Here is an 18,103-nt window from a genome sequence, read left to right as displayed (position 1 = left end):
GTCCTCTGAAATTGAAACCAAGACGGGTTATTTTCTATTGTTGAAGCGCACAAAATCTATGCAGGATAGCATATAAAGACAATCAGGCAATATATGAATAAACAAAAATGGCCAATAAACGATATAATATTAACACCACTTCCCTTGGTCACCAAGTACTTATAGTTTTGTTAATTCATAATTTAAATACCAATGAAAATAAAACTGAAAAATTAAATCATATTTCAAATAATGAAACATTATTCCACAAGATGACGTAAAATATGACAGGACTTTTTACCACACACATCAGTTAGTGTGCGTTCGATGAGAAATCTTGTTCAGGAAATTGATGTGTTTTCATATTTATACATGTAGGAGGATTAACTGCATTATTGCAGGCAGTATATACATAAATTGCTATGTGATTATTCAGTGTAAACGTACATAGAACAGATATATTCGTCTTCTTGTACATTCTTTCCTTAGCAAAATTCTGTAAAATCACACTCATATTTCTACTTCTTTTTTTATTAACATATAGTGTTATATATCATCTTTATTTATCTATTTTACTCATTTTATAATTTATCGATCTTTTGATTAGTCCCGATGGTTGACTGGGATGTAGAAATATTGTCACCCGGACTTCTACAATACGCATAATCAAGAAGGATCCGTTTAGCACAGGATGTAAAAATACACAGTCACGCCCGGTCTGAATAGGGACTTATTTGTTTTAAGGATGATGCAAGCTGTCCATGCGGTAAAGAACACTTGTAGCAAACCAATATGTGAAGGGTCCATGTATGGACTGTTACAAAGCAAATAGATCTATATGTCCAAATCCACCATACATTGTTTTCCTAATGAATGGCAGTCTATATTCCGCACTTCTCGTCCCCGAACAGGGGTATGCTACTGTTGCCTTCAATAAATTGATAATGATAAGAAATCAGACGTACTAAGACAATTGCCCATAAATTGTAGCCCTTATAATTGAATGCAACTGTAAAATAACGTATTTTTTATTTGTACGTTTACATCAGTTTCAATTCGGGTACAGAAATATGGTCATCTATAGTCTTGTTCACTTGACAGAAAAACCAATGCTCACAATGTTCGTGAGGTATAAATACACTATCACGTTCAGTTACGATGGGACCGTTAAATCCGATACATTGTAAAGCCTCTCAAATAGTTGAGGGGGTCTGACCGTGACTCGTGGTATGACTAATGTTCTGTCCTTGTGCAACATGCCCTCGAAATATTAACCATAGAAACATATGCCAATTTATCTTTGTTTAAGTTAATGCAGCATAACATTATTTGCAAAAAAACTTGGGTCTCTGACTTTCGAGATCTCTTGATCTCATATCAATTTTCTATCTTAATTTTTAGGCTTTTTTTTAAATTCTTAACTTTACCCGTCAGGTAAAGACTGTTTGTTGTCCCTGCATGTGCAAAACTATATGTTGACAATGAGCTTGGTGTACTTTCTGTCATTGTAACCATTTAGTCTTGTCTTCAACAGTTTTACATAATACATACTGTTACAACTGTACTTTAAAGTTTAGATTTCCTACTTTAAGTCATATCTTTTTCAATATTTTGCCGTTAAATAAACACTTCTCCACGCCTAATATGTAAATAGTTGATTCTTTCAGACAGTTTGGTCCGATTTCCTAATGAAATCTAAATCTATTTTAGGTAAAGAGCAAATATAATAAATCGTCTTATCATTGAACACCGACTCTACGTCATCAGGTGAGGGGCATACAGATAAACACTCATTCTTTTAGTCACACCTTGGACCCCTTTTATTGTTTTGTGCACACAGCTTGATAAACAATACCGTTCCTGGACACGCCTTTCAAGTTGTTTATTATTTGTATAATTAATAGAATAAGAGAACATATAAATGACTATAGTCCACGTTGATGTTTAACTGTTTCCATGAGAAATAATCCTTGCGATCTGACCACTAATCCCAGAAATATTCCAAGACTGGCTGTCTTGATATTAATTATAACAATTGCTGGTTACGTAAGTACATGCTGGCATTTTAGCATTTTTCCAGTGGAATTACGTGATGTAAGTTTATCGGGGACAAATGTAATTTTTGGGATAATAAACTTCTACACTGAAAGGTAATATTGTTCAAACTTTAGAAATTAATGAAAATTAATATAAAAGATTCGATCAATTGTTTTATCGCCGCTACGGCTTTTGACAACTTATATATTACAACTGTTTATTAGAATATAATTTGTATCGCGTTGATATAACTCTCTATTCGTAAAATCTGTCGCTCTCTCCCTCTCTCTCGCGCTCTCTCTCTCTCTCAACCAACTCTTTTAACTCTAATTATCTCCCTCTCTCTCTTTTCTTAATCCTTCCCTCACTCTCTCCCATAATAACCTCTCGCTTTACTCTAATTTCTCTCACCAGTGTTTTTCTCCATCTCTAATCTAAATCAATAATCTTTCTCTGTCTCTCCTAATATCACACCCTCTCTCTCTCTCTTTCTTTCTTTCCTTGTATAATTCTTCTCTCACTCTCTCAGTCTCAAATAATAACCCGCCTCTTTAGCAATTTACTCTAATTTATTCTTTCTGTCTTCATCTTTCTATCTCATAAATCACCTCTTTCCCTCTTGTATATTGGTATATCTGATGAGTTTATATATTCATAAAGTTGAGTAACATTTCGGCAATTCTTTGTACGCATAACCTTTCAAGTTAATAGAATAATGCGGTTAAAACCGCAAACGTAAATGCCATGTATCGAGTTCAATTCATTTCAACGAATCATTAATTGACTCCTTAACCTCTAATAAAGACTTCAAGATAGTTAAATAAACAGTAAATGACTTTAAAAGTATAGTTAAAAACATTCTTTGGTTGTCAGGTAGCTTTAAATAGTATTTGACTTGTAGTAACACACTCCTTGTACAGACAATTTACAATACTTATCAAACGGTACGAATATTATATTGTTACACAGATATCAGGGTCTTGATTAGCCACTCAGAACTTGTTACACAGATATCAGGGTCTTGATTAGCCAATCAGAACTTGTTTAAGCAAACGCTGAAGTAGTTTTAAGCAATTAAAGTAGAAATTAATTTTTGAGCCATAATTTTCAAAAAATGCTTCTGTCTAATGCCTTTCGATTGACCCATACATAGGTATTTACTGAAAATTCTGAAATGATTGCGAGGTATAATTTTATTAAGGCGAATAATGCTACTGGGTGAGTATTGCAATAATAAAATCTCGTAATCTGATAATAAATGCTTGCTATAATTTCTGAATTTACATCGGCCTTTTTGTTCTGTTATTTCTACATTTATCTTAGAGAAGGGAAAATACGTCTAAATTAGGACAAATTAAAATTTATAATTCAAAGTATTCATTTAGATAAATTGCATGATGATGTTAAAACGAAAAGATGCTTTAGTTAGGTTAAGGAGTTTTTAGACACATTCTCCATTTCCATCTCAACTTTATTAGATGTTAGATGAAATGTTAAATATGAAGTTATATAGACCTTCTCTACTCTTTTCAACTTAACTTTAGAAATAACGTATTCCTTCTCTACTCTGTGGAATGCATGACTTCTTCATTTTATTGGTTAGTTAACTCCGAGTACGATAATCGTACTCGAAAGTTTTATGACTACAAATATGAGATGCTTGGATCCGGTTAAAGTCAATTCGGAATTATCAATTTGACTATAACATCCTACCGAACACACAATAACATGTTTTGCATCAGCAAATTCTAAAGGAATTTCGTGACAATTTTATCAAGAACACATTAACAGTTTAGCATGTAAGTCATAGCTAAATATAGCTACAATGCGTTAAAGAAAGGTATTATGAAAATATGACGGATTGTTTCTGCAGTTCAGCAACTATTACGTCATTTGTGCAAACAAAACTGTATTTTCGATCTTGAAGTCTTCTTTTAATGATGTAATCACGTTTGTTTCAACTTCAAATGTTTTCTTATAGATTTAAAAGAGAGTTTAGTTCGGCCTTAATTCTTTGTCTTACTGGATACATTTCTCGTGTTGTAACCACAACATCATTAAATTATGTTTTGGTTACTTCTCCTTGGAATTTGATTTTTGAAATAATACAGTTTGATATGTTCCATTGATATTGTTGTCCATCGGAAAATTTTAAAGATGGCTGGTTAACTAGTTCAAACTACTTTTGGGCACGTGGTGGAAGAATTTCAGATTTACAATAATTTTCTTCTTTTTTAAAAGCAAATATCAATTTTCAAGATTAATTGATGGACTAACAATCTCGTTTCTATATCTGTTCCAACGTCTCACTTGGCCACATACAATTGTATACGGATTGCTAGAATGTCAGACAGTCGCTTTTGCGGTTTTACTGCTCAAATTTGTTTCAATCTTATCTATTCGTATACAGATAGCGTTCCGTCCAAACACCATTACAATAATACACCTTGGATCTCAACTTTCAACAACAAGTCTTAACAATAATTATTTTAATCACTTCATTGAAATTTGTGATCATGCTTTGTGATATATTATGGTCCTATTTTTTTTTTTGGTAATTATATTAAAAAAAACAAAACCAAATATTCCATCACACCTGTACATCGTATATACTACCTTCGTCTTAGTTTTTACAATTTATCATGATCTGTTTTTCAATTGTTGTAAATACTCTAGATGTAATTGTGCGGAAATAATACATTAATGGGGTTATCGTAACCGCTATTACGATACAATCTGTCAAATAAGGTCAATTTAACAAAACAGGAATCTCTAAACCGTTAAAGTGCATGATGTGTCGATAAAATTATGGTACGAGTATGTGTGAGAAGTTATGAGATAACAAACAATTAACTTCAAAAGGACAAGACATGCGTCAAAATACACGAACACAAGTGGAGTAATGAAAGATGGCATTACTACAACTCAATAGTGAAGGCATGGCGCTACGCCTCATAATAGTGAAGGCAACGCCCCTCAATAGTGAAGGCAATGCGCTACGACTCAATAGGGAAGGCAAGACGCTCTACGTCTCAATATAAGAGGCATGGCGCTATGTCTTAATAGTGAAGGCTGAGCGCTATATCTCATTAGTTGCTGCGCTACAAAAGCAAAGTCAAGGCATTGTTCACTGTTTCAGTCCATCGTACATGTATGTATACTTGTTTATCATAGACTCTTTATCCATAATGATTATCCATCTACAAAGCCCCCCCTCCCCCAAACATACACACACACACGTTCCCCCTCCACATTTCACCCTCGCTCTCTCCCATCCAAAAGAAAAATGCAGAGTTTAATATGTGTCTTTGCAGCAACGGCATATATATATTTATATATAGATATATTTATTCAGCATTGCTGAATTGAATCGAAGAAAGCATCGGTTACTGTATCATTAGTTTCCAAATTCCAAACTTGCCCAGTAAAATCTATATTTTTCTTGAAAATCACGTCCCATCGGGTCCAATTAGCTGTTCACTCTATGACGAAATAAATATACCAGTCATTAAATCTTGAACTTGAAGTGAAGTGCCTGTTTTGGGGACTTTCTGTTAATGCCTCACTAACATGAAGTTGAATATCTTAATAAAAGCGCTTATATTTTATTTTATGTTTTGCAAAGCGCATAGATATTTAGTTTATCTTGAACAAAACACTAGGATCCCTTAGATTGCAGTAAATAAAATTGGTCACAAAAATAATTCGATCAAACTGTGACAATAATAAAGAGCAGTACTAATTTTATAGATAAAAGTACATGATATTCGATAGAAGTATGTCGGTTGTATCACGAGGGACAGTCTACGGATTGTGTCTCTTATATTTAATATGATTTTATTACACTAAACAAACTAGCTACTGTTCCATTTGAAATAGTTTTGCTCTTATGTTAATATCACAGAACATGTACTGTTTTGTTAAGAGATGGTTGAATATTTGTATTTGTTTTCAGTCAATATAAATTCTGGCTGATATCTTAATGTCAAGACGTAAATTGATATCTGTGTAGTCTTTTATTTAAATGTGTATTTAGCTAGACAGTTTAAATGATAAAAAGTTTTCTTTATATTAAATTCATAAATTTAATATTTTGTAGACTTGTCGACCTTTTAATGCAGAGAGATTCCAAAAATTGATAATTCTTTTGATATTAAAAATATATATCCAAACATTCTTTTCCCTACTTTCAGACGATACAAATTATTGGGCGATAGTATATGTTACTATTGCAATCTTTTATAACGACTATTGTACGCTCGAAAATCAAAGTATTGGATATAGTTTACACATTAGGCACTGGTTCTCGGCGGCTAATGGTCTAAAGTAATTCATCTACAGTGATCATTAGCCTAAAATTTCGTAGAATATGTTGAATTGTATTAAATGGGTTAATAATACAACAGTTTATCCTTATGTCCACCGGAATGGAAACAAAATCTAAATTTCTAGAATTTACAATGCTTACAAAGACTTAAGCGTATAGAACAACGCACGTATTCAAACGTTTATGTATATATAAATATATATGTCTGAAAATTACAACCAACAGTGTAAGAGTTAGATTTTCATTCTGAATTTTTTTGTCCGTCCCTCCGCACGACTCTAACTCGCACCTTTTATATAGCAATCTCTATAATACTTTATAATTCTATCAAAATGTTATATTTTGAATCAGTTGACTTTTCTGACGGGATAATGTGCATTTTGTCTAGACCAATGTAACCGTACAAAAATGCTTACATGATAATACCCACAACCTATAAGTAAATAGTTTAATCGCTGCAACATGCATAATTCACAGTTACATAATGGAAAAGGGCTCTGTCATGTTCAACTTTTAATAATTTAATTGTATAAATGAACTTTTAATTCTATTTTATTTTTCGATATTCAAATGTAAAAGGTTTCTTCACACGGTAATGTGACAGTGTCCCCGTCTCCTTCGGAGAGTCTGTAAACCATCTGTTAATAAATATCCTTATCACTGTCTGGATGTGACCAAATAAGACCACTTACCTAACTCATATAACTACCGAAAAAATATGTAATAAAAATCATTTTGGTATATCGTATTATAACATAACATTGTTACTGTTGTAAGTCTTTTTGTAATTGTGAATATTCTGTATAATATGACACCAACCAATTGTTCCCGTCGTGTAATTAGTATGAATTAAAGGTATGAAGAAGCATATTTTTACCTGTTAAACCATCGGCTTTGATAGTACAAGTACATCGTATGTATCAAACCGTGTATGTAGTATATATAGATCATTTAACAGAGTATAGTGTTCACTAAATTACTGTAATTTTGCAATTGGAGATAGTCTAAGAGATTACATTTAGGTAAAATGTTTAACAATCAGTGTGTGGTCCTAAAAAATCTTATTTTCTTTCAATAAAGAAAACGGAGTAATTCTGATGATCAAAATGGACATTCGCCAAAGTGAGCTGTCAGTCATAATTGATCCCACCTATTTGCTATGAGTAATATTTGTCGATCGACAACAGTATCTTAGCCGCTGTATAACATAATACAAGAGAGATATATAATTATTTGACCCATAACGAGCAAGGATGCTTCGCGAGGTTGTTAGCGAAAGTATTATCTGTATTTCTTTGAACACGTGTTTCCATTCTCTATGAGATTGGAATAACTGGAAGATTATTCTGTGCGACATTATGAATTCTAGGAATAATGTTTTACTTTTATTTGCACGGTTTCCATGTGATTATGTACCACAAAGAACAATCAATTCTAATGAACTACAAGCATCATCAACGACCCTATACATGTTCTGTATTTCCTGACTTACTAACAGGCTTTGTTCTTCTTACAGGAACAGGGCAATTTGTGGATAAATAATTCCGTTAGCTACACGTGTATCAAAACCTACGTAGTTAACCACGCTACTGATTGGAGACGTTGTCACCTGCTGGGGATACGGAAGCGACGTAAGTTATCCAATGCAAATTACGGAACATAATTTATACAAAACGAAATAAATTTTGACTTGTAATCATGTGATATGAAGGATATTTATTCCTTGTGGCTGTAAAATTTAAGCAGAGTTTGGATGTCCTACCATGGCTAAATGGTCTGTACTATTCCATCAAACTATCTTTGTTGTGCATATTATATGGATAGTCCGACCTGTTACGTCTGAAAAGTTTTTCCAATACAGGGACCACAGAGACCAAAATTATTATCTGAAACAAGCCAATGAAAATAAGAATGAAGTTCAAGATGAAGTACAAGCAGAGGTAAGAAATATTTGTCTTATGTAATCAGTATATTCTTAAGTTATTCCATGTCTTGTCCCACATAATCAGTGTGGTATTCTGTTGTAGTCAATTGTTGTTTTACACTCAATGTCATTGGATTTTTTCTTCTGTATTATGCTTTTTTACAACTATATATCACTGTTGATTATAATTATTATAGTTCACTGTTGCTTTATTGGTATGTTATATAAAAAAAAACTGCAATGCCTGTCTTCTTTTGCGTAAAAAGTACCACGTCTGTAAATATTTTCATAAACAAAATTTGAGTAAAAACAACTTTTTTCAAGAGAGGTCATATTAGACATTCAGTTTACATGTTAATCGTTATTAAAGATTCATGTTTTTCGACGCACCACCCAAAAGTTAACAGGGAAATTTTTTAATTCGTGTTCCTTGTACTACATACGTCTACCATTGATAAAAACATACCTTGTAACAAGAATAACAATTGTACAAAATTGTTTTTATTGTTCTCAATATAACTTGTATCATGACGGTATCTAAATGTAATGTTAAATTTAGGCTCTTTAATCGCGTAGACATGAGTTGGCATTAACACAGAGTTAAACCCCGATAACTTATGAATTTATTAGTCTAAGATTAATTCCTAAATCTGTTTGTAATTAAACACGTACAATTATCACACCATGATAATTATACGCAAACTTAATGGTAAGATTACTATCTATAAAAACAAGATGGAGTCAAAGCTGATTTTTTAATCCAAACATAAGCCAAACCAGTGAAAACACGTCTGGGATATCTACAACGCAATCATAGATTTTTTTTGAAAGGGTTAACATAACATGTTTTTTGTTTTTGTTGTTGTTGGGTTTTTTTCTTCATTGTATTATACCCTGATCTCCAGTTATTCATTTTAACGTATACATCGAATGTCTGCTTCTACAAAGTCTAGCTATCATTTTTATCCACAAACTTGACCCCTCATACCGCCAAACAACAGAAACCAATGCTATCACCTAGAGTTTAATAGAACTGTATATTGAGGATTAATCATTTTATTATTCTTTCAAATCTTAAAGAAACATTAAAGATGAAGAACAGGAATAGAATTCACCTGTTGTATATTTTATATACTCTATCAGCCTATACCATCGATCAGACGGTGACATAAACTTAAAGAATGTCATCGCAAAAACTTGGCCACGTTTTATAATGCAGTATGACTAGCAATTATAGTCCAACAAATTGACCGTTATTTAAACTTCACTTCACAGTCTTCAGGAATTAAGTGGCCCGTTTTAAATAAGTGCTAGGAGTGAAGCATATTTGATTTTCACAAATAAATACTTGTGTCTGATCTTAAAGAGTATCAGTTTATAAGACGTTATCTGTTCAACTGTTTATTTAAGCATGTCTTCAGATTATTTAGGACGTTTTTATGAAGATCTTTTGTTAAAAGTTTTGATTTATTTCTCAATAAACTTAAGGACATTATGTACGTTTACTCATTTAAAACGTTCGATTTAACTGACATAGTTTTGAATGGAATAAAACATTTCACTATAGCTGTATATTGTCTATGTGTAAAATAAACATCAGCATGTAATGCATGTCTGTGTAAAAAATATGTACATTAGAAACCCAAATAAAGCATGTATATAAATATACATTTGCATTGTATATAAATAAATGATTCATAGTAAGGTAGTTTTAGGCAGTAGATATTAAAGGCGTGGGAAAGATATAGGCTTTTATGGCTACTCTTCACACTATAATTTATGTGTAGTTATCTTAGCAGACAATAAAAACTGATTTTGAAGGAACCGCCCTAGACCTATACAGTTGTCAAATAACGCTGCTGTACTTCGTCCATTGACATCAATTATATGTTCACCTCGTAAGCTTGTAATAGTGGCAACTGGACGTTCAACATACATTCAATAATATAAGTACATCTGCACATAATAAATAAGCTAAATTATTGTGTATTGTCGTATTGTTGAATATTCATTACTTTGAGTCATCTCTTTATTTTCAAATCTTTTATTTGACATAGACTCTTGTAAGCCTCCTTGTATAGTTTAGAACTTTTATTTAATACTAATCTGTTCAAAATTAATCTTGATCACATTTGTAAGCTCTTTTTATTGTTAATCTTCATTCAATTCATCATAGTGCACTTTTTTTCATTTTCTATTTTTTATTTTCATTTAAAATCCCATGTTTCTTTAAACCAGGTAGACCCCTGCACATAATGAAACTTTAAGATTCAGTTTTGGATTAATTTTTAAATCTTTATCTTTGATCTTTTTCCTTATAATAATACATGATTGACGGGGTGTATTCTTAGATGTAAAGTTATGGAATATTATTGAAAGAACACGTGCAAAAATTAATAGAAAATGTTCATCTACCTAAAGAGACAATTTAATATTTTTATGGTGATTTTCATATTATATTTGTTATGAACGACAGTTTAAATCAGTTGGGGCAGAGTGAATGAAGGGTATCAAAGCATTGCATATACAGACGTTCCCTTCGATAGCAAGCGAGGCGAGTACACCTTTAAATGAAAGCACAGCATGTAATCAAAAACACAGCAGAAGGAAACATTTAATCCGTTTTACTAAATCGTATCCCATAAACTCCTTAATATCCCTCATTCAAGTGAACATTTAAATGATCTGCTTGTATTCTTGAAATAATTATAAAGTTTAATATCTTTCATTACTGTACATTGAGTGTAGTGTTACACATTTTAATACATTACATAAGTGAACCACTGCGATAGCTGGTCTTAATAAGTACACCTTAATTTTCTCTCTAGACCACCAAAGATTTCGTTTATATTACTTATTGCAAAGATGTGACTTTCAATTTCGTGTATACATATATACATACGATATGAATTGTTATTATAGGATATGAGAAAACAAAATATAGCAATATTGAAAAGAAAAAAAATAGCAGATAAGATCTCAGACTGTGTCATAAGAATTATGATTCTTTTATAAAAAGATGGTAAAATACTAACATTTCTAAAAAAAACAACATATTATAGAATTTTGCTCAGAATAAATACTAACAGATAAAAGGCGACAAACTTGAAAGGTAAATACTCCCTCATTATAAAAAAATAAGATAAAGAACGTTTCCGTTTATTGACACTTAGTTCAGGATTTCTCCACGTTCATATATAAGAAATAATTATGTGAACAAACAAAATACAAGTATTTCGTATATTTCACATGATTTAGTCTCAATGTCTTACGGAAATAGTAGACTTACTGTTGTGTGTTAATGTAGGTCTTATAACGGACGCATTAATTTGTTTATTCGGTAAGAAAAAAAAATATGATAATATAGAACACGTAAGTAGGCCAAGAACATTGTTACTATAAGTATATCATTACATATTATATGCTATACATGTACCGATTACACACGAAAATACTGCATCAAATATTCCGGTGAAGGCCAGAGAAGATTATGGAGCGATGACAAATAGTCCACAAAACGCTACTCAGAAAATCGAAGAGAACACATACTTCACCAATAGTCGGAGGTGAACTCTGGTCAATGCTAAACGAGAGTCGGTAGCTCTAGCTCCACTAATGACACCCGTTAGTTACAACACGCGTCGTTAATTAAATGTCTAAGAAAATGTTTGTTTCTGAGACGAACAACAATTGCATTCTTTGGAAACATTTATCTTGAAAACAATCTCCATGGCACAAGTATAAAATTTCAATCCTGGTATCTATGATGTATTCATTCTCAACCATATTTTGCAACCTAACTTAAATGTAGATATAAATTAGCAAAGCTTACGAAATCACATATATAACTATCTATAAAACTGTATACCCACCTGAAGTCTGACAACATCTCACCATTCTATGATATAGTGGTAAAAATGATAAGATGCCAGAAGCTTCGATGTGATAGTTATTCTTTGGCATCATCAACTCTATGTAGAAAAAAATACCAGTCAAAAAGTCGTATAAACTAGACAGAAACTTAAACCGAGAAGGAACATGCATTCCAAAGGTCACGTACTGGGGAATAAATAGTAATTATATTTGATGATGATCGAAGTCATGTTTGATTAATACTTTTCTTGCTAGATCTTAAGCAGATGACCCCGTATACATCAATGGATGCAGACTTTAAGCTTGACCCGCCCATTGTTTTAATTATATTTTTCGACGTTTTCTTATCGCTTCATTACAATCTATGCATTTCCTAGTCATCAATCTAACACCTATATCTATAGTTTGATAGATGTTGTCTGAGGCATTTGTTTTTCATCACGTATTTCTGATATTCAACATGTTTTCATGTGCAACAGTACTGTTAGTTTTGTTGATTTTACCTATATATTTGACCACTGCACATGTGGTTTACCATTAAACAATTTAGTACTAATGTAATTCTTATCATTCCTTTGTTGAGAAACTGTACACAAAAGATGCCTTCTCTACTTCACTAAACTCTGTGTTAAATATACAGTAACCTTGATGGTAAAGCTACATTTATTAGGCGGAGGAAATATGGTAAATTGTAATGCACAGACACCGGTTGTTTGGGATTTATAGAAAGTGTTTCTTATTTAAAAAAAAAATGTTATGCTCCTTTATACATACAATCTCTCTCATTTATATTAAAAAGAAATCATTCGAAGCTAAAAGTAAGGAAGAAGATACCTGAGGGGCATTCAAACTCACTAGTCGAAAATAAAATGACAACTTCATAGATAAAAAATACAAACTGACAAACAATAGTACGTTAATTCCCTTTACATTCATTTCTTATTTGGGGAATCAGCAGTTTGACAACTAAAAAGTGAAAACATGTTTACCGGTAGTTCAAAATGTATGCATATAAAAAAGAAGATGTGGTATGATTGCCAATGAGACAACTCTCCACAAGAGACTAAAATGACACAGACATTAATTAACAACTATAGGTCCCCGTACGGCCTTCAACAATGAGCAAAGCCCATACCGCATAGTCAGCAGCATCTCTCTCATTTCATACATTTCCAGTGACCAATAGATATACCCCAGACATTTTAAAATCGGATTCGTACTCTTTTTTTTTTTAAGCAAAATAAACATGTCCAGTATACCTGCGTCAGGTTTTACTTTTAAAAGATTAGAAAACCACATACCAAAATCTTCTAACGTTTACTGCTTTGATTTTCATTATTATGTTATAGACTATGCCTGGTCTGAAATGTGCATGTAATATTTGCCGTTGGATTTTAACCATCTATCAATCAAGCAGTAAATCTTATTCTTGGTTGATCTCTTCATACTTGTTCCCCTCTAAAATCATAAACAAATCAAGATATATTTATCTACCTCCCTTCATTTGATAGTGTTCATTTTATACGTAGAATATCTACAGTACGGTGTTCATTTTATCAAACTGTTTACAATTGAATAAGTACGTATTACGCAACCTGTTAAATGGTAGTACGTCTGCTAAACAAATCTAAAATTCATCGCTAGCTTTACCAGAGTGCATACCACAGACAAAAACATATATAACATGTGTTCTTTGTTTTGTTTATGATTGCTTCTTATGCAGTATAAGAATTTTCTATATCTATATTACAGATGCAACTTGAAAAATATGGATACCTGCGGTGCAAAGTAGGTCGACGCAGACGGCGGTCGGTGGATACACCGACACACAATAGTTTTAATGTTTTTGAGGGAAATGGGAGAAGTTGTAGTGAGGACGAAATTAAAACTGCAATCAAAGAATATCAAAAGAAATATAAATTACCTGAAACAGGTGTAGTAGATGAAGAAACAAGAAAGTTCATGAGCACTTCAAGGTGCGGGAACTCGGATAGTGCCGACAACCCTGACATTGAACCAGTCGACGTTACTGATCTGGTTCCTATTGAAGTTGTTAATCCTCCTCCGAGTAAAAAACGGTGGAAAAGAACAGCCAAAAATACAGTATTATATAACTTATTGTTTCCTCAATTAACTGAAAGTAGTGTGAAGATATCTGGTAAAAGAAGAACTAAATTCCTTTTAAATCATATTCAAAAAATAAAAAATGAAGATCCAATATGGCTGCGACCAAAGAGACACAAAAGATTTGTTAACATTCATATCAATGAAACGGGACTGAATGGTGAAAAAATAAGAGATGGTCAAAAATTCACAAAAACGGATATTCGATGGCGATTATTAGAGACTGGTTTCAGCACAAGAATACCTTTGGAAGATCAAAGAGCAAGTCTTAATATGGCATTCCGTATGTGGAGTGAGGTCATTCCTCTCAACTTCGAAGAGGATGTATCTGGTGATATAAAAGTCGTAGATATAGAAATAGCATTTGGACGAGGTGAGAATTGTTTTGTATTCATAGGTGGTTTGAAATTATTCGACTACCTTTATGATTAACTGCCCTCTACCACTATTTGATTTATAAATCAGAATCAAATCTGAAATTCTGTTTTTTTTGTTGTTGGTTAATTTACTGATGAGCATAAATGTATCCACGTGGCATTATGTCTCTGACAACATGGTACATCAAGGGAACCGATAAACATATCGCACGAAAGTAGAGAGGATGTCCTTATCGAATTTACATTTAATGTCTACCGGGTTCTGTAGGGATTCGTGTTGCTCAGTCGTATGTTGCCTATGTTCTATTTTGTAGACTGTTGTTTGTCCTTTGATCGTTTTACTTTTGTTTTTTGAATTGAAAATTGTTGTTTTTGTACTTAAAGGTTTGTATATCCCTTTTCTTATATTTCCCATCTTTTTACGAGTATTCTAGGGATGTTTCCTGCAGCTAAACACACATGGTTTGTCTTTTATTTTGTCCATATTGTATGCTTTTATTGGACCAAGGATGTTCGATTGCCAACTTTGTATCTTCTGTTCCTTTTTGCAATTGTCCGAAACAGTACACCTCTATTTTTCCGGTAGTTAGAGGAATTGATTACTAAAACCAGTCAACAGTCTAGGCAATTAGTTGTTGGTTATAATGGTATATTATATTTTTCCGTTTTACAAAATAGGAGAGTACATAAATATTCCTCGTAAAAAACACTTTTTTATCGTTTGTTAGTGTTTATATTGTTAACTGTCTTCTCTGTTGCTTGTATCGTTTGTTAGTGTTTATATTGTTAACTGTCTTCTCTGTTGCTTGTATCGTTTGTTAGTGTTATATTGTTAACTGTCTTCTCTGTTGCTTGTATCGTTTATTAGTGTTTATATTGTTTACTGTCTTCTCTGTTTCTTGTATCGTTTGTTAGTGTGTATATTGTTAACTGTCTTCTCTGTTGCTTGTATCGTTTTTTAGAGTTTATATTGTTAACTGTCTTCTCTGTTGCTTGTATCGTTTGTTAGTGTTTATATTGTTAACTGTCTTCTCTGTTGCTTGTATCGTTTGTTAGTGTTTATATTGTTAACTGTCTTCTCTGTTGCTTGTATCGTTTGTTAGTGTTTATATTGTTAACTGTCTTCTCTGTTACTTGTATCGTTTGTTAGTGTTTATATTGTTAACTGTCTTCTCTGTTGCTTGTATCGTTTGTTAGTGTTTATATTGTTAACTGTCTTCTCTGTTGCTTGTATCGTTTGTTATTGTTTGTATTGTTAACTGTCTTCTCTGTTGCTTGTATCGTTTGTTAGTATTTATATTCTTAACTGTCTTCTCTGTTGCTTGTATCGTTTGTTAGTGTTTATATTGTTAACAGTTACTGTCTTCTCTGTTGCTTGTATCCTTTGAAAGTGTTTATATTGTTAACTGTCTTTTCTGTTGCTTGCATCGTTTGTTAGTGTTTATATTGTTAATTGTCTTCTCTGTTGCTTTCATCGTTTGTTAGTGTTTATATTGTTAACTGTCTTCTTTGTTGCTTGCATCGTTTGTTAGTGTTTATATTGTTAACTGTCTTCTCTGTTGCTTTCATCGTTTGCTAGTGTTTATATTGTTAACTGTCTTCTCTGTTGCTTGTATCGTTTGTTAGTGTTTATATTGTTAACTGTCTTCTCTGTTGCTTGTATCGATTGTTAGTGTTTATATTGTTAACTGTCTTCTCTGTTGCTTGTATCGTTTGTAAGTGTTTATAGTGTTAACCGTCTTCTCTGTTGCTTGTATCGTTTGTAAGTGTTTATATTGTTAACCGTCTTCTCTGTTGCTTGTATCGTTTGTTAGTGTTTATATTGTTAACTGTCTTCTCTGTTGCTTCATGTTAAACAATCAACAATCAATCAATAATTTCAAGGTTTTAATTTAGCTTCATTTGACATGTTTGTCCAGTTCTTGTTAAATGTCAGACGAAATATCTTAATCTCAGACAAAAACAGATCGATCTTGGTCAATTTTCTATCTCCTCGTGCCTGCTACGTATAATCATAACGTTAATACTTCTGGTCAATCTTCTATCTATCTCTCGTGCCTGCTACGTTTAATCATAACGTTTATCCAGGAGGTCTGGAATTTTAATACAATTATCATTAAGCTGATAAAATATAATTATATAATGAAACAAATAATAACGGTTTTTCAAGGTTTTCAGACTGTTGTTTAATTCGGTTACTATGCCAGTCTACTAGACTCGTAGTACACTATACATATAATGTAATTAAATGTGAAATATTGCATTAATATTGGATATTTTGCTGTTTACATGAAAGCTTGTTTGTAGATAGTTCCGTATCAATCAAATTTGATTACGAAAAATGGTTTGTAGTTATATGATTGAGTATGGAGATGGTCGGCAATTATCACTCGGTTGCTGTCCGGAAAATTACGTCATTTAGCTCTGCAGTTTAATTAGAATCCATTTTGACAAATATTTCATCTTAAAATCAGCTGATTTATGAGTTTTTAGATTGCATTTTGTATGAAAACACAGAGGTCGCGTCTTTTCTGCAAATTGATATTAAGATTTGAAGGAATTTTCAGTCAACTTTTATGATTCATTTTCTGTTATAAATTGTTATATTACATTTTCAAATTATATCATCAAACTCTTGTCAAAGAGGTAATAAAGCGAGAACTACAGACATTTCTTTACTTTATCTGAAGACGCACCAGAATGTGAAAACGTTTATCGATAGTTTCCAAATATTAAACTAGCATTGTTTTCTATTATCATGCCAATAGTTTATATTGTTTTAAATACTTCTGTGTTCTTCTGACGCCACGGTTCTAGCCAATGCCATTTGAAACATTTTCATTTTACCAATTTGAAAAGCCTTCTAAGATAGTCTCTCTATAATGGATATATTCGAAACCTTGATCTTTTTTTGTCTATGACTCAAACCTTTCTTAGATATATCAACTTGTATTGATTGATGAAGTGAACATCAATCTCCTGACTTTTTGTTGATACGAAAACATGTAATCGGATTTATTTATGCATAGAAACATTTCAATAATGTCGGTTGTGAAATGCATTTTCTTAATTTCGAAAGTAAACTAGTTGCACTGTTTTACATTCTTAAATTGTCTTGTTTGACGTTTGAACAGCGTTATACTGCTGTTGCCTTTGATTATTTTTGGCTACATACATATGTATTTTGCATTCGGATATTTTTCTTCGATAAAGAATACGGATATATACATCAGGTGTCTGATGTTGATGCTGTTGCACAAGTTCTGTCTTTTTAAACAAAGGTTACTATGTCATCATTTTATTTATCTATAAAAATTAAGATTCGATTTAGTTTTACAACATAGAGAAGGGTGTAGATCACTAGACTTATTTCTTCGACTTTGACACTTTGTGGCAAGGGTTATAGTATTACCTATGTACAGCTTCCCGTCCTTCTGTCTAAATTTTGCCTTTACAGATATG

The 18,103-nt window shown here is 32.2% G+C and overlaps 1 protein-coding gene across 2 annotated transcripts in view; it reads left to right on the top strand.

The window, feature by feature from the left end:
* Nucleotides 1-18,103, top strand: part of LOC143073411 (matrix metallopeptidase-21-like) — a 47,550-nt gene that overhangs the window by 17,107 nt on the left and 12,340 nt on the right. Inside the window, exons 1-3 of one of the 2 annotated variants that reach the window (XM_076248939.1) lie at nucleotides 1,955-2,073; nucleotides 7,860-8,283; nucleotides 13,893-14,637. In XM_076248939.1, the coding sequence (XP_076105054.1) occupies nucleotides 8,107-8,283; nucleotides 13,893-14,637 (922 nt within the window). In that variant the 5' untranslated portion in view covers nucleotides 1,955-2,073; nucleotides 7,860-8,106. Of the gene's footprint in view, nucleotides 1-1,954; nucleotides 2,074-7,859; nucleotides 8,284-13,892; nucleotides 14,638-18,103 lie in introns of those variants that run through there. The other variant, XM_076248938.1, reaches the window with a different exon arrangement.

The sequence above is a fragment of the Mytilus galloprovincialis genome, chromosome 4, assembly GCF_965363235.1.
Source record: "Mytilus galloprovincialis chromosome 4, xbMytGall1.hap1.1, whole genome shotgun sequence".
NCBI lineage: Eukaryota > Metazoa > Mollusca > Bivalvia > Mytilida > Mytilidae > Mytilus > Mytilus galloprovincialis.
This window is presented reverse-complemented; position numbering and strand designations above follow the sequence as displayed.